Raw genomic sequence first — 19,409 nt, forward strand, 5'->3', positions numbered from 1 at the left:
TATGGAGGGTGAAATTCGAGGTTTTCGATACTTTTTATATTTTTTGGGCAATATTTATGATATAACTCTACCAAAAACCCAGACATCCAAAGTGAAAGCTATCCTCCAACACCAAATTGTTCTATATGGTCCACATAATGTTCAGAAAAAAGTCACACCATTTTGAGCGTCGGGTTTGGGGGGGAGAGGGGAGAGAAATCGGTAAATATAAAAAGTATCGAAAACCTCCACTTTTCATCCTCCGTAACTCTGGAACCGTTGATTTTTTGACAATTATGTATAGAACCTTTTTTGTTTTAAATTTTATGTAAAACATTTGTCTATATAACATTCCTTACGCTAAAGCATAGTTTTAGAAATATTGACGAAAAACGTAAAAAAACCACTAATTTACAGACTTCTCCCCCATCTCCCCCCCCAAACCGGACGCTCAAAATGGTGTAACTTTTTACTGAAAAATATGTGGACTATATAGAACAATGTGTTGAAGGTGTTGAAGGAAAACTTTTACTTTGGATGTCTGGGTTAGGCCTTTTTTTGGACCAATTATATTATTCTACCTCCGTAACTTTGGAACAGTTCATTTTAGAAGGGTTATGCATAGGACCTTCTTTATTTCAAATTTAATGTAGAACAATTTTGTGTAGAGGGTTGTTCATGCTAAACCGCTTAATTTTAGAAATATTGACGAAAAACGTAAAAAAATACGAATTTGCAGATTTCTCCCCCCTCTCCCCCCCAAACCCGACGCTCAAAATGGTGTGACTTTTTTCTGAAGATTATGTGGACCATATAGAACAATTTGGTGTTGGAGGATAACTTTCACTTTGGATGTCTGGGTTTGGGTCTAACTATACCATACTATAGAGCCATTTACTTTCGCACTTTTTATGTTGCACACTAAAATATGCGTTGTCGCGATAATACATGACAGTTGTATATTCGTGGAATATCCCATATATAGTTCTATGTCGTACTCATAAGCAACAGACTATCTAGACGTCGAATAAGAAGGTAATAACAATAAATTCAAATGTCAGTTCTTTTGAAACATCTGAAAAATTTGTATAATTTTATCATCAGCAAACGAGCTCCTTTACAAATAACTCAAACATAAAGTGCTAGCTTTTGGGCAATTACCCCTTGCACAAACGGACATATTTTAAAATTTACTCTGATGGCATCCGGCTACCGCACCGTTAAAAGATTTATCAACTTTCTGAATTGAAATTAATCTTTCCGTGTTAATTTCGCCAGAAATTGCTCAGGTCATAAACGAGTTTTTGAAACATGAATAATTTAAATGAAGTAGTGTTACAACATTCATTAGAGACTTTCATTAGACAGAGCGCTCTGTAAGCGAGTCCCTCGGGCTCTATTAATGGATGGTTGGTGGTAGCGGTTTTGTCCCGGAGTAAACATGAACAGTAATTACCAAGGTTTTCTACTATTTTAATAATCAACAACTGAACTGACTCATTTTATAAAACGTGTTGCAAAGGCAAAACATTTATACACGTATATCTCAACGTTATTTATAGGTTGTGTGGAAATAGCCACAGTTCGGTTGTAAAGATAATTACATATTTTACCTAAAAAAATCTTGACGTTTCGATTTCCGCTCCCGGAAATGTTTTTATGTCCTATATTGTGAATTTTTGCAATAATTCTGTGTATTATATGATTCTATTTTTCGAAGTGTTCGTAATAATGAGTTTTTTGTGGACAAAAAGTTGTAAATTGCGTTTTTATGTATTGTGTGTTGCATATGTGTAGTGTATGATAGAGATAATATACTATGTAGTTCACATTTTTCTATCCTCTATTGTCGGTTCTGAAGCTATTTCTTTGTGGCATTTATGTAATTTATTACGGAGTTACCTCCGTACTAAATATAAAATATTATTATTTTGTACTAGCTGACACGGCAAACTTCGTACCGCCTTAGAACAATATAATGCATAAAAGGTAGTCACCAATTTGCATACAAATCGATGGAGGTTTAACAAAATAGGAGGTGAAAACCTTTAATGACTGCACTAACTTTCCCCTTTCATCCCTTATTGCTACTTTCTGTATTCACTGAGGTGTCAGCCTGAAAGGGGTCATAATTGTCAATATAAAATGGACACATTTCACAGGGAAAACTCCATATTACTTATGACGATGATTTTTCGGCTCTAGCTCTCCATCTATTAGCTGTTGCCTACAACCATCATCGGCAAAGTACATTCAAACCTCAATATTTGTTGACATAACATAACCTCAATAACAAAAATTTGCGGTTATTCACACCTTCTCAACAAAATTCTCTCAATTTTTTGATAACGATTTCCGGAGTAGAAATCGAAACGTTAATTTTTTTAGGTACATATGTAATTGTTATTACATCCGAACTGTCGCTAACCTCATATGGACATAACATTTAATTTAAACATGCCACAATTCAATAGTTTTAGAAGCCTGCTATGTGGAAAGTTATAAGTTCTTTATGAATAAACGATATAGACTAGCTGAGTTACTTAATAGATCGTGTAGTAATGCTTACTAACGATTGTTGTATTACTTTATTGATTACGTTAGTAATGGTCTATTCTAATTAATTAACCTTTACGTCTCACCTGAGACCTCGCACCTCCTGTCCTTTGTCATCGTGTTCAATCACTTCGTCATAGGGCTTTTCATTCACAGTCATTTGTTTCGAGCTTCTGTCATGTGTCATCTAATATTAATATATCTACGTCATACGTTATTGGTATTGCCAATGATACAAACCAAAGACGTATGACGTAGCTATATTAATATTATGTGACACATGACAGAAGCTCGAAACAAATGACAATCGATGAAAAGCCCTATTCATACCAATATCACTTAAAACAATGCAAGTGATCTATGGTCACAGGACTTTACATTCATGAGCTATTCAGTCCCATGACAGTGTATCTACAGGAAATAGTAAGTCCGTTTTACATTCCCCTTCTTTCCTCGATTGCTTGTAGGCTTTGTTCCCTTAAGAGGAAACAGTAGCGATCAACAGGTAGCGAAAACGCATTCCAAGATTGCGGCTGTAATTTTGAATATTTTTTCGAGATATTTGGCACACGTATTCGTAATATAATAAAGAATGGCGGTACAGAGCCCAATTTGAAAAATATATTAATATGTGGAAATTACTCTGTAATTAAATACAATATTAAAAAAACGAGCCTGTACCGCCATTAAGAAGAACAGAAAAATACACTTTCTTAAAATAAACTTTTTTATCCGATGCCTAGATTTTGAGTCATTTTGGAACTACTAAAATTTTTTATTTCATTAGTAGTTCCAAAATGACACAAAATCTAGGCATCGGATAAAAAAGTTTATTTGAAGAAAGTGTATTTTTTTGTTTTTCTTAATGGCGGTACAGGCTCGTTTTTTTAATATTGTGTTTAATTACAGAGTAATTTCCACATATTAATATATTTTTCAAATTGAGCTCTGTACCGCCATTTTTTATTATATTACGAATACGTGTGCCAAATATCTCGAAAAAATATTCAAAATTACAGCCGCAATCTTGGAACGCGTTTTGGCTACCTGTTGATCGCTACTGTATCACCTTAACGTTTCTTTATTTTATACATTTGAATTAAAGAAAAATTCAGTATATTGTGTGTCCTTTTTAGCAAAAAACTTTTCTAGATTAATAAAGTCTAAAACAAGTTGATTGAATTATCAAAGTAAATAAATTTAATTTCTCTAAATTTTTTGTCAATATGTTATAAATAAGATAGAAATCATGTCTTAACATTATAAAGAGGTCTTTTGAAATTTTTCTTTGAAGAAAGAGCTTACAGTTTTCAGACGTGTCTTTCTGAAACAACAATATGTTACTTGTTGGACTGTGTAACGGTAGCGCATCCAATTTTCGTCACCAACGCACAAGCGATGCGCGTTTCCACTAGTTTTCACTACTACCAACGAAGACTAGGAGATTGGTCGCAGGAATAATATAAAATCAGCGATTGTTGTAACAGAAGTCAGTCTACGGAGAACTGATCTGAAGACTCAACTGGTGGCCAAAAGATATTGCCTGGAGGCCAACCGGTCTTTAATGTATTGTATTTAGAATTGATAAATCGCTGACCCGTTATTCACCGGCCGTGTATTGAACCATCTTCAACCTTGCACCGATTATCTGTCCTATGTTTATTTTTTATTTTTATTTTATTTGTTCAGTTATAAGAATATATTTTTAGTTAAACCTGTGTTTTATCGAGCCTGCTGTCTAACAGAGCTATCTATCACAACTGTAATGATGATACAGTATCAATTAAAACATTCATTAACAAATGCAGCTGCATTTGTCTAATCACCATTGGACGAAAGTAATTTTGCCATCGATTCCTGTAGGACCATTCATCATATAATCCAATAATTACCCATCACATTTGAACGAATGGTGGACTAATCTCAAGGCTCATATGTCAGTAATGCCTTATAAATTTTAGTTCCGTTCATGTATTCATAGTACGATGTCTGTGAGAAATCGATTTGTGCATTTTAGTTTAGATTGTTTTATTATTTAAGTACGATATAAAGTTTTGACAAGTTTTGTATTGGAGACGATCGTTAATCAAATGGTTTACAGGTTCTGAAACTGCTTTCTTGTGACATGTCCAATTTAAATATTGTGCTTATAATATGGGAGCAAGCCACAATTATTGGTGTAAGGAACATTACTAGGGCGGTTCGATAAGTACTTATATTAGCTTATTTATTTTTAAATTTATATTTATAGATTTATTTTTGAACGTAGTTTCTTTTGAGCTCCTTGCACTTGACCTAATGATTTCGTACCTTCTTTAACCCGTCTGAACATGCCAGTTCTCGAGGTCTGCAAAGTAGGCTTCCGTAGCGGAGATGAGCACTTTATTCGATTTAAATTTCTGCCCGGCGAGAAAGTGAGGAAACAAAAATGAGTGGGATTGTAATGCAGCAATAGAGGCATCAAAACAAGCACAAGATAAGGCAAACAATGGTTTGCAGCAAATATGTTGCTTCTAAACATCAATAAAACCCAGTCTTTGATTTTTTCAACAAGGCAGCTTCCATCCGGAGATGCAGACAAACAAATAAAATTTTTGGGGGTTTACTTGGATGCAGGACTATGTTGGAAAGCTCATACACCGTCCCTTATTGCTAAGTTAGGAACTGCAACTTTTCTGATTAGAAGACTTCCTGAGTGTGTACTTTACAACAGGCCCATTTTGCACTGTGTCATTCACACATCAGCTATGCAATTTTGGCATGGGATCACAGTGCTGGAGCCAAAGATGTCTTTCGTATTCAGAGAAGAATAGTAAGGATAATTGCTGCCCTGTCCTATTAGAAAGAATGTCGGCAAGCATTTGTTGCATTGCACATACTAACTCTGCCTTCGCTATTTATTCTAGAGAGTCTTGTTCATGTGAAATAAAATATAGATAGTCATCAAAGACACGAGGAAGTACACCGATATGAAACCAGAAATAAGCATGCCTTAATATTGCCCTACACCAGGCTCCAAAGAATAGAGACGGACCAAACTCTTATGGTGTAACATTCTACAACAAGTTGCCTACTGAAATTACTGAATTGTCAATTTTATAATTTAGAAAACAACTAAAGACTTTTCTCATGAGTCAGGCATTTTACAGCAGTGCTGAATTTTTAAATTTTAACTTTAATGTTTGGAACTGGGTTGTGAATTGTTGAGTTGTATTTTGTTTATTCTTAGGAACCCAGAAAGTGTTTGTCTTAATTGATGTATGTATTATTTCATATTATGCCTTGTGTTTTTATATTTGTATTTTATATCTGTGAACCAAAGTTGTACACTATTTTTTGACGTATGTACGTACTTTGTATATTAACATGAATAAATGACTTGACTTGAAAAAGAAGAAGTCTTGGCCCAAATCTGGAGACTGCGTTGGATGAAACAGCAGTTTGTAGTTCAGTTCGACCAATTTGGCCATGGCGATGGCGAAGGGGTGAGCCGGACCGTTGTCATGGTGGAAAAGTATTATTTATTCGCCAAATGGGGCTGTTTTTTCTGAAATTCGGCATCGTATCGGGCCAATAATGCGACATCGTAAAACCCTATGATCGTTTTGCCCTTTTCAAGGAAGTGAATATAGATCACACCTTGCGAATATTACTTCGCCCTCCTGGGAGTACGTTAGCGGGGTGACGTCCACTGTATCGATTATTCCTTGGTCTCTGGTGTATACCAGTGGGGCCACGTTTCGTCGATGGTTATGAAACAACCTAGAAACTCATTTGGATTACGCTTAAACAGCATCAGACACTGGTCTGAAGTTGTTTAATGCTTGCGTTTATTGTTAGGAGCTAGAAAATGAAACAGCCATTGCGGCGACAGCTTTTTTTATGGCCAAAATTTCATGCAGGATATGATCAACGAGACCATTTGAGATGCCTGCTGTCTCATCTATCTCACGCACCTTTAGTCGGCGGTCTACCAGTACGAGATCGTGGATTTCTTTCACGTTATCCTCAGTGGTAGCCATTTTCGGGGGACCTAGGAGTGACTTATCAAAAACCGACGTGACAGCACGTAGAAACTTGTTAATCCAATTTTTGACGGTTTCCATCAAAGGATAAGAGTCACCGTTTACATAATTCAACCGCTTTTTGATTTCGCTGCGGGATTTTCCTTCTAAAAACAAGAGTTGAATCACTGATTAATATTGTTTTTTGTTCATTTTTCTTAAATCCCCAAACACGCTGTCAAAACAGATCCGCGAGTCCAATTTGGCTGATATTTTGACATAGACTATCTACAAGAATTTATTAAACGATGGTAGATTTCGCTTGCGACAATGGCACAATCGGGCCGAGAGGTTATGTACTCTTGGATCACCCACGTACATTTTTTAAATAACTAATGTTTGAGGTTTCTATTTCCACTTTGGAAATAATAATAGATGAGATTTTGTATTGAAAAATCTCTTCTTTGTCAGTTCGCTACTCAACAATTTATGCGTCTACAATGTATGTACTAAGTACAAACATGTTAATATATATGACTAAACAACTATTAAAACTAACACAAAAAAGAATCAAACAAAACAGGATACCACAGGAATGGAGACCAAGCATACTAATACCTCTCTTCAAAAAAGGAGACAAATCGTACCTGGAGAGTGGTACCAATAGAAATAATTAAAATGATCGAAAACATCTACCAGAACAACACAATAAAAGTAAAAGTAGAAGATGAATTAGCTGACCCAATTAAAGGGATAATACAATGGGATAAGACAGGGGATTCTCTGAGTCCTTTATTGTTCAACATGATCATGGATGAAATAATAAAAAGCAAGCTGAAAATGCGAGCATTGTCATAACGAAAACTTTGTATATTTACGTATTTTAATTCATAATATGGAAAATTTCTATTATGAAAAGTAGCTTAGAATTAATAATCATGTTTTAATGTGCAATTATATCATTCTAATTTAAATGTTATGAACTATAAAGGTAGTTTACTCTTGATCGAAATTCATATTTTTTATATACCTCGTATAAAATTAATAAAATTTCATACAACTTGTCCCAAAAGTAGTGGAACGGTCGAATATTTCGCGAACTGAACATCGGATCGAAAAACAGAAAAATACCTGTTCAATCATTTTCAAAAATCTATCCAATGACACCAAACACCAACTTCCACTACACCCCCTGGAGGTGGGGTAGGGGGTAACTTTAAAATCTCAAATGGAAACCCCTAGATTTTCTTGCAGATTTGGATTCGTTACGTAAAAGTAAGCAACTTTTATTCAAGACATTTCTTCGAACTGTGGATAGATGGCGCTATAATTGGGAAAAACGATTTATCCTGATACCATGGGTAAATTATAGAAACGGTCTAATATCTCGAGAAATACACTTCCAAATGAGAAACCAAACAAATTTTTTAATACTTTTCGAAAACCTATCGAATAACACTGAACATGACCCTCCAACCCACCCCCCTGGAGGTGGGGTGGGGGGTAACTTTAAAATATTAAATAGCAACCCCCACTTTTTATTACAGATTCGGATTTGTCATGAAAAACTAAGCAACATTTATTCGAAACATTTTTTAGAATTGTTGATAGATGGCGCTTTAATTGGAAAAATACGATTTATTAGCCCCATCTATCAGCATTTTAAAAAAATGTTTCGAATAAATATTGCTTAATTTTTCATGACGAATTCGAATCTGCAATAAAAAGTGGGGGTTGCTATTTAAGATTTTAAAGTTACCCCCCACCACACCTCCAGGGGGTGGGTTGGAGGGTCATGTTTAGTGTTTGTCGATAGGTTTTCGAAAAATATTAAAAACCTTTTTTTTGGTTTCTTATTTGAAAGTGTATTTCTCAAGATATTAGACCGTTTCTACAGTGCTAGTCAAAAGTCCGTACCCCCCCTCTTATCTTTTGAACGGTTATACCTATAATAGTGAAATTTAGAGGGAGGAAATAAAAGGACATAAGCTTCTTAACTATTCATGACAGGTGACGTAATAGTGACAGATGGCGTTACAGAGCCACTGTGACCGATAATTTTAAATGGAACCTTATGGCAAGTGATACCTCGTTTGAAAGGTACTCAAAATACCTATTCAGTCATACTAATTTTTTTGGGTTTAAGTGGATTTTGCTTTTGGTGAATAAATTAAATAAATATAATATTGTAGATTCGCATTTAATTAATAAAAATTCAAATGTCCGCCTATGGTTTTTTTGTCAAAAAAGTTGACGTTTTTCAATTCTCTAGTAGTTTTACGACAACATCAACCTTTTTGACAAGTAATCATAGGCCGAATTTAGAATTTTTATTAATTAAATGCGAAAGTACAATTTTATATTTATTTCATTTATTCATCAAAATTTGCTTAAACTCAAACAAAATTAGTATGTCTGAATAGGTATTTTCAATACCTTTCAAACGATGTATCACTTGTCATAAGGTCTCATTTAAAATTATCTGTCAGAGTGGCGCTGTAAAGTCATCTGTCACTATTACGTCACCTGTCATGACTAGTTAAGAAGCTTACGTCCGTTTATTTCTTCCCTCCAAATTTCACTATTATAGGTATAACCGTTCAAAAGATACGAGGGGGGGTACGGACTTTTGACTAGCACTGTATAATTTACCTATGGTATCATGATAAATAGTTTTTCCCAATTATAGCGCCATCTATCCACAGTTCGAAAAACTGTCTTGCATAAAAGTTGCTTACTTTTACGTAACGAATGCAAATCTGCAAGAAAATCTAGGGGTTTCCATTTAAGATTTTAAAGTTACCCCCCACCCCACCTCCAGGGGGTGTAGTGGCAGTTGGTGTTTGGTGTCATTGGATAGATTTTTGAAAATGATTGAACACGTATTTTTCAGTTTTTCCATCCGATGTTTAGTTTGCGAAATATTCGACCGTTCCCCTACTTTTGGGACACGGTTGCATCATAAATCTTAGAACAAGAAGAGCTTTTTATGAAGAATAACTTTTATTTGTTAAATTAAAAATAAAAGAGTTATAAATGAAAATGTTCTTGGTATCCATAATTTGAGAAAAATCTTAACATATTTTTTTCCATTAGAAGGATGTACACAGACACAATACTGGCTAGTGATTTTAGTCAATAATTTTGCCAATTCGACAAAAAAATAATTTCTATATACTTAATAATTATTACTAAATAATTAGTAATTTTGCCAATTTCGGCAAAATTCTCAAAAAACAAAAAATTACCTTCTACAATCACTAGCCAGTTGTATCGAGTTTAGGGAACGACTAGGTTATAGTATTTTTACTACAAAAACGTTATTACGTAGGTCAAAATTTTTGACGTAAGAGAACTGTCAAAACATTAGAATGTGACTTTTCATTATTGCCGTGTTTATAATAAACATAGCAATAATGAAAAGTCACATTCTAATGTTTTGACAGTTCTCTTACGTCAAAAATTTTGACCTACGTAATAACGTTTTTGTAGTAAAAATACTATATACATAATATTTTAATTTTTTAGCAAATGGAACAGTCCATTTATCATAAATGGGAGGCCGTATTTATACTGGTATAAACCTTTTTAAAACTGTTAATAAATTATTGCTTTTAAAATATTTATACTCAAATTGTATTTTCGAACATCTTATTTATTTTATATAATAATTAAATTCACTATCAAATGTCATTGATGTTTTATTAATACTTAATTTAAAATATAGTTTGACATTCACGAAGTGTCAAACTCAAATGTAAATAACCTATGCTTGGCAAATCGAGATTTAAAAAAAAAGTAGCCTACTTCCTAATCAACCATTTGAGCTGACGTTTAGTGCGACTGTAGGAGATAACCGGATTGTGACGTCACATTTTAGAGTTTGAGGTCGATTATCTCGAAGACGGTTAGAAATATCGAAATGCCATTTTCAGATTTGGATTTAGAAGAAAAAACTACATAAGAACCTATCGATAAATCTGATCTGAGTATTGCAGGAGCGGCAACGCAATAACACACAGACTTTTGCAAATTTATAAACGAAAAGTTTTCGTTGAAAAGTAAGATCTAAAATAGGATACCAAATGGGAGAAAAACAACTTAATATATTCTGCTATGCAGACGATGCAATACTAATCTCTCAAAATGAGCATGATTTACAACGAGTGATGCACCAATTTAATATAACTGCCAGAAAATTGAACATGTTAATTTCCCGAAAAAAGACAAAATGCATGGTTATAGCAGCAAATCTAATAAGACGTAAATTAGAGCTGGAGAGTCAGATAACAAAACAAGTAGTGGAGTTTAAATATCTGGGCATCACACTATCTAGCTACGGAAAGCTTAAAACGTAAGTGGAAGATCAAGCGAATAGAGCCAATGGAGTCGCAGGTTGCCTGAATGATAATGTGGAGAAATAAATATATCGAAAAAGAAATGAAAGGCAGAATAGTTTTGTAAATTATTTACAAAATTGTCATCAGATCAATAATGAAATTCGCGGCAGAAACACTACCTAACACAGGGAGGACAAAAAGATTTCTCGAAAGAGCGGAGATGAAAATCCTTCGAAAAATCGATAACAAGACACTATGGGACAGGGCTAGAAGTACAGATATACGACGGAGATGCAAGGTGTATATAATATTAATAACTGGGCAAGAAACAGAAGAATAGAATGGAATGACCACATAAGCGGAATGGCAACAAATAGAGTAGTAAGGACGGCGAGAGACTGTTCCCCAATAGGAAGCTCGATTAGAGGTAAGACCACCAAAAAGATGGAACGACAATTTACTGGAGGCACATTGAAAAACAGAGGCATGTCTATATACCTACAAAAAGAAGAAGATGTTAATAAATTATAAATAAAAAAATACGTCACAAATTCCTTTAACCTGGTCATATTTGAAAGGAATGCATCAGAGACTTACGGTCAAATTTTTTATACAGTGCTAGTCAAAAGTCTGTACCCCCCTCTTATCTTTTGAACGGTTATAGGTACCTATAATATTGAAATTTGGAGAGAGGAAATAAACGGATGTATGCTTCTTAACTAGTCATGACAGGTGACGTAATACGAGATGACGTTACAGAGCCACTGTGACCGATAATTTTAAATGGGACCTTATAGCAAGTGATACTTCGTTTGAAAGGTATTTAAAATACCTATTCAGTCATACTAATTTTTTTAAGTTTAAGTTGATTTTGATTTTCGTGAATAAATTAAATAAATATAATTTGCAGTTTCGCATTTAATTAATAAAAATTCAAATGTGCGCCTATGGTTTTTTTGTCAAAAAAGTTGACATTTTTCAATTCTCTAGTAGTTTTTACGTCAATAGGTTTGTTCTAGCAAACAGTCAAACTAGTCAGAAACCGTCAACAAACAGTTGGTCAGTGAGAAAACATAATACAGTCACCAGTGCTATCCTCTCTACTCGCGCTGGTCCACTATTCGCTGATGGTTTCAAATCGTTTAAAACTGATGCTAGAACAAACCTAACGGCAACCTTTTTGAAAAGTAATCATAGGCGGAATTTTGAATTTTTATTAATTAAATGCAAATCTACAATTTTATGTTTATTTCATTTATTCATCAAAATTTGCTTAAATCTAAATAAAATTAGTATGACTGAATAGGTATTTTCAATACCTTTCAAACGAGGTATCACTTGCCATAGGGTCCCATTTAAAATTATCTGTCACAGTGGCGCTGTAAAGTCATCTGTCACTGTTACGTCACCTGTCATGACTCGTTAAGGAGCTTACGTCCGTTTATTTCGTCCCTCCTAAGTTTACTATTATAGGTATAACCGATCAAAAGATACGAGGGGGGTACGGACTTTTGACTAGCACTGTATAATTTTTATGTAGGGATTAGTTACTTACTTGCGGGTTCAAAACCTTGAATGAAGTCGGGACAGGATTGGTTGGCTACAGTTCCTGCAGGTGTTTCGGGCCAACAAGACCAACCATCGAAGTGCACAGGACATGACAAAACTAGAATAAAGAAAGAGATATCAATATATTATCCAATTTTTTTACAAATCTGGGGCAGTTGCAGTTTTAGCGTTCCTTTATATCTATATCAAAGATAACATTAGAATTTTTTTTTCTACGACCGTTTAATAACATGCTCATTATTCGCTATTTTTTCATAGATAATAGCACCCATTACTGTAACCGTGAGTAATAATTCATTACTCACGGGCTGAAGTTACTCACGGGTCATTACTCACGGGCTGAAGTTAGATTCAAGTGGCGCATGACACTTTTAATATTTATCGTATATAAACTGCAAATAAAATTATTTAAACTTATTTATTTAATACAATAATTATTGTACTTTATACCAATAATTAAATTCGAAAAATTTTTAAAGGAATTTTTACTGTAACAATGTCAGTATATTTTTTATGTTTATATCTTGTTTACTAAAAATTTTGACGTTTATCATCTAATTTAGCGACAGTGACATTAGCGCATTTTTTTTATGTTAATTGGAATTTGTAACTAATACTGTGTTTGTTTTTCAAGTTATATTGTGTTAAATATTTTATAACATATTATGTATTATTATATATTATATATTATTATATTATATATAGTTAAATGTAAATATACATTATAACTATAAATATGAAATATGTCCACCGACAACAGCCATTTCCTATTTATTAAATTCACTGACAGTAGGTACAAATTTAAGATTATAATTTTTCAGAAACGAATAGAACTTATATTGACTATTTCTAGTTGTATTTTTACAATAAATAAGAATTTAGTAATAGTAGGCAACCAATTGTTCAGCCACGTACTAGAGGTAAATAGCATTTAGGTATTGTTGTAAATTATTATAATTTAAATCTCGCGTAGTTGATAATTAAAATTTTTACTAATTAAATTAAAAAAAAGGTCGTAGAAAAAGTATAGTATTCTACTCGCATGTAATGGCTATTACTCACTCTGATGAATTACGACACTCGCCTACGGCTCGTGTCGCAAACTTCATCATCGTGAGTAATAGCCATCATTACATGCTCGTTGAATAATATACTATTACCTAATGAAATTGATTTAGATAAAAAAATTAACATTATCAATATATGTTATAATATTTTTATGTCCAGGTAATCCAAGAATGTTGCACTCATTTTAATAAAAATCCCAAATCCTAAGAATATGTTTCGAAAACTTAAAATATCACATCAACTTCTGAAACCTCACTGCAATGACTATTTTATTTTGGAATTTGGGGACTATTCTTTCGGTATATGATTCTCTTGGCATTGTATCTTCTGGCTTTTCTCTATAGCTTCTGTATTATACTCTTATTAAAGGTGTTGACATTTAGGTCTGTATTCTTATTGCTTTCGAGAATGCTGTGCTGTTCTTTAAATGCATTTATATCATCAAGCTCTGACCAAGTAGGTGTAGATTTCTTTTTGATCTTGCGGTATCTCGAGAAAGATACCGCATGATGACTATTTCTATCGAGGCTTTATCCATTCTGTGGGCACTACCTATTGAAAACTGTAACAAAATATTACCTAAATATACCTCTGTCAATGATCATAAAATCGATCTCGTTCCTAGTTTTTCCACTCGGGCTTTGTTAGGTTCGTCTCCGTTGTTCTTTTTTGTAGAAGCTGTTCATTTGGAATAAATTTTTTCCAGTAGAAAACTTAACAAAGTTTCACCGCACTCGTTTCTGTTCCCCAAACCAAATTTTTTCAGTAATATTTCTGTCTCATCTGTCTATTATCGTTTAAGACTAAAGTAATGTAAGCGTAGAATTCTTCCATTTCATAGTCCACATGGTTACTTGTTGGGACATACATACACTTGTATAATTTTTAAAGTGTATTATACATGAGTTTGTCTTATATCACTGTATTTGTTTTTTACATCAACTACGGAATGATTCTTCACACTGCTGTAAAATAAAATATTACTCCAAATAAAATAAACTTTATTTTTGTAAGAAAATAATGAACGTATGCATAATATTAAATAAATGGTGAAGGCTCTTACAAAGTCCTTTAGAATTGAATTACAGAAAAACTAGCATTGGTAACTACAAAATAGTAGAGTAATGTTGAATGCACCTGAAAGTAGAACAACTGGATGAACTTGCTGCCGTACTAATGGCGAAAGGATACTGAGTGGACTGCTTTTAACTATAGAAACCTTTACGTCAGCGTAGTTCAAACACTAAACCATATTAAAACTGCAGCAGTTGAGAACAAGTACAATTACACATTACACACCACTTGAAGGTACATCGATGGTTTTCTAGAAATCTGTTATAAAACAAGTTTTACAACAAAATATATTTTCGGCGGGGTACGGCATACCGCATGTGAGTGATTAAGGGTTAAAAATGCGACAAACCTAAGTATTGAAATATTATCTCAAAAATTTCATTTACATACTCAGCCTCTAAGTTACAAATATAAACATGTTCAATTTTTTGTCCACTAGCAATATGTTTTCACAAAGTTATTTGAAATTCCAAAGTGCAACAATAACGAGGAGAGACGATTTTCAAAACAAGTCTTTATTAACTGAAAATTGCTCTCACGTCTCGCGGGAAGGTGCAGGTTATAAATTTTCGTTTGCTATTTATGAAATTTCCTGGATAATATTCGGGAAATTGCATTCTGCCTTGAAGCTTGAAGGATAATTAGTTATGTTTATGCATAAGTTACCTTTACATATAAATATGGATCAGTGGGATTTTCTTTAAGTAAGGCAAAAGAAGGTCAGTTTTAACGTGTCAGAAAAAATTGGGAGAATGTGACAACATTTTAACGAAGCTATAGTTTTGGTAAGGGTAGATTATGTGGTAGTAGTTCTTCTTCTTCAGACTTAAGTAATCGGACTTTTGACATATAGGCCTCCCCCAATTCAATCCAGTGTTTTCTGTTTTGCGCCACTTGTTTCCAGTTGTGTCCTCCAATTTTCTTAATGTCACCAACCCATCTCATTTGTGGCCTTTCTCCGCTTCTCCTTTCTAACCATGGTTTCCATTGTTGTATTTCGTGATGCCATCTTTTATTCTTCAGTCGGGCATTATGTCCTGCGAAGATCCATTTTAATTTGGCAGCATGTTCCCCTGCGTCTATGGTGGCATGTGAAAATACATAGAGAACAAATTAAAAAAGTGGAATAACCAAAAAAAGGACTCCAAGTGGAATAACCAAAAGTTAGTCTTCATGTGTCAGTACATGAACAAATTAAAAAAGTTGAAAAATATAAATATATGGGTACAATAATTACTGAAAATAATGAATAAACATAGAAGAGATTAAAGCAAGGATAAGACAGGCAAGACATGCTTTCAACAAACTGAAAAAGTATTCTGTAGCAGAAATATTTCAATTTTTTAAAGATAAGACTTCTGAGATTCTACGTGTTTTCCGTATTAGAAGCCTTCGAGTTATGGGCCTACAGAAGGATATTAAGAATAATTTGGGTGGATAGAATCACAAATGTCAAAGTGTTGAGAAAAATGGGAAGTGAAAGAGATGTTTTAAATACAATTGAAGTTATAAAACTGCAATATCTGTGACATGTCATGAGGGACGAGCATTATAACTTGTTGCAATTAATATGACAAGGAAGAATACAGTGTAGAAGGAGTTGTGGAAGAATACGCATCTCCTGTTTAAACAATTTGAGATCTAGGTTTTACTGTAATTCGGCTGATCTCTTTAGAGCAGCGGTATCGGAAGTGCGAATTGCCATGATGGTTGCCGACCTTCTTAGAGGATATGACACATGAAGAAGAAGAAGGGTAGATACTTTTAACTTTATGTTTGCTAAATTAAATTATTGTTGTGTGACTTAGTTGACATATTTAATAACCCACGCCAAAATCAAATTAAAAACAAGCTTAATCTAAATTAATTAAATTATTTATAAAAAATTATTATATCTGGAGGTACAACGAGCTTATTAAAGTAGGTGTAATTCGTTTTAAAAGGTCTCTAAATACTTTTAAAGCGGCAAATTAAATTAGAGGGTAAATTAATTACACCATTTTTATTTTGTGCTCCTAATTTGATGATTTTTGACGATTTAACCTATCTCATAAAAACCTTGAACGCAAAAAAAGAATTGTGATACAATAAAATATATAGTACCTAGCAAAATATTTTAGAAAGCCTTAATCTTAAGCTTATTACAAAGTCATTTGTTTTGAATGGTGTGATTAAGTTTTCGGCTCAGGTAGATATTAATAAATTTAATGTCCGACTGGTATATTATTTGACAAATAATGACATGATTTCCAAGTCAGTTAAGTATGATATAATGCCCTAGGGCGTTATTTTGAAAAATACCGCCCTATGGCATTAAATTTAAATAACTAGTTAAATACTGTCAAGATGACAAATAAAAACCTAAGTAAAACTATGGTTACCACAATTACGTTACGACTATTGCTGGTAAATGTACTTATTTAAAAACTAATTGATTCAAAATTCATTCAAATTTTTGAAGTTATATTTCTTTAGGCGCGATTGAGATTGAGGGTGAATTTATGTTGATCTGCGCGCATGCGCACACCGACAGTTTGGTATTAGTCTTTATACGGGCTCTGATTGGGTGTTGAAATGATCTGTCAATAATTGTTCAATATGGAGGTTATCGGTAAACAAAAATGTATAATATATTAGTTTTTATTGTTGTGAGGACAGAAATAAAATCAAATTTATAATTATAGTGACTTTTTAAATAGTTTTGAAAAGCCACAGGTACGTAATTCTAAATGTTTCAGTTGTATTCCAATAAAAAATTATCTTCATACCTATTTGGAAAATGTAAAAAAATAATGTACTTACCTAGTACTTGCTATGCTATACCCCTAGTAGGCAATGCTTTAATTTACATAATCTGATTACGAACAAACTTTCTACAAAGTTTCATCTAATGTATCGTTTTCTTACTCTATATATTGTTGTATTTTAATTCGACAAAAATCAAACTAATAAAATTCATATAACAAAATGTCAAAAAGTTGTTCAGTTTGTGTATATTCCCACATGACGTATAGGCGAAGGTGGTGCAGTTTGAAATCGCTTCGACTCTCGTACGGCGGGATACACGGGAAGTAGGTTCAAGCCCAATGCAAGTTATATCATTTTTTTATTTTTTTATAGATTTTATGATTGTAAGTATATTATTATATAATTTTTTTCAGAAAATACGTATTTAATTAAAATTTTTGGCAACAATAATTGTTCAGAAATCATTTGTGGAATTTTTCAATGTGTTTGTGTGTGTTTTATTCTTTTATTTTTGAAGTTATACTTCTTTACGGGCGTAATGACGGTGAAATTTTATATGGGAAAACCTAGCGACCGGGCGTATGCGCATTATAACTTTGTTCTGATTGGATGTTCAAATGACATGACAAAAATTATCCAATATGGCAGCTGTGGCACAGCTGTGGGACTGTGCATGGTTTGGTTATAATGTATGCTTGTTGCGTTTTAAAATTTATAGGAAGAGAAACAACAAACAAAAAGTTAGTTAATGGTTATACTGCCTTTTTAAATAGTTTTCATATTATATTTTTGGACTTATTTACATAGAAGAGATGATTGTTGCATGCCAATGTGAAAGCTCATCAAACTGTGCCTAGTATGAGTGCCGCAGATCTCGCTTATTCAAAGCTAAAGAATCTTTCACTGGTAAGTGTTTTATAAATAGTTGATCAAATTTTGTTATGATATTTGAACATAGCCACTTTGCACGACGCAAGTGATTGCGAAATTTATTAGTCGTTATACGGGCTCCGATACCTACCTTGAACCTACCAAAATACATAAGTAGTATGTAATACTTTTATTTACATAATTTGATTACCATCAAAATTTCTATCAATATTCACCTAATATATTGTCTTCTTACTCTATGTTTTGTTGTATTTTTTCAATTCTAAATCATTTCAATTCAAAATCAAAATAATTTGATTTACATAAGTTAAAAATGTCAAAAGGTTAATCTGTTTAGTTAGACGATCTTCGCACATAATGACAAGCTATCTCTGTGGCGAAGTTTTAATGCGGGTGAATCCCAATACAACGCAAATACCAGCCGCGTGGTAAGTTGGTTCGAATCCCAATAGAAACTTTTATTTTTTTATTTTTTTTTATACATTTTATGATTGTAAGTATATTTATTATATAATTTTATTTTCAGAAAATACGTATTTAGTTAAAAATTTTTCCGACAATTAATGTTCAGAAATCATTTGTGGCATTTTTAATGTGTTTTTTGGCACTGTTTTAATAAAAATGTTTGAGAAGTAGTAAGTATAAATTAATTTAATATTTAAATAAAATATAAATAAAAAGTATATTAATTTCGTTTATAATCATATAATCATATAATAGAAGTATAACTTCTTACGTGCGTACAAAGTACACACACATTCTTTTTTAATTTTTGGTATTGTTTTAATAAAAATTTTTGGAAAGTAGTAGAGAAACTGTTTAAAGTATATTGATTTCGTTGAAATCATATAATAGAAGTGTAACTTCTTACGTGCGTACAAAGTACACACATTCTTTTTTTTTGCATATAAAGGATACTGTAGTCGGACATTAAACGCTGAAGGCACCACGGGTATTATAGATAATAACGCTTTTGGTCAACGTATATCCCTCGGGCCAAAGGCCCTCGGTATGTACACCATTGAGGTCAAGCCTTATTATCCTTATAATACCCTTGGTACCTTAATAACTATTAATCTATTGCGCTTTTAATTATTGTACCTGCTATTACATAAATATAAAATTCTGATTTAGAAATAGTTCCCCAATTTTTTTTAGACATTGTTTTTTCTTTTATTTT

General features: G+C 33.0%; 1 protein-coding gene across 8 annotated transcripts in view; it reads right to left on the reverse strand.

Annotated features, from left to right (window-relative positions):
- Nucleotides 1-19,409, reverse strand: part of LOC114324400 (calcitonin gene-related peptide type 1 receptor-like) — a 553,725-nt gene that overhangs the window by 217,224 nt on the left and 317,092 nt on the right. For all 8 annotated transcript variants that reach the window (XM_050649000.1, XM_050649001.1, XM_050648998.1 and 5 more), the window contains one exon: nt 12,435-12,545. In XM_050649000.1, coding sequence (XP_050504957.1) covers nt 12,435-12,545 — 111 coding nt within the window. The remainder of the gene's footprint in view (nt 1-12,434; nt 12,546-19,409) is intronic.

Source organism: Diabrotica virgifera, chromosome 4 (genome assembly GCF_917563875.1).
Source record: "Diabrotica virgifera virgifera chromosome 4, PGI_DIABVI_V3a".
Lineage (NCBI taxonomy): Eukaryota > Metazoa > Arthropoda > Insecta > Coleoptera > Chrysomelidae > Diabrotica > Diabrotica virgifera.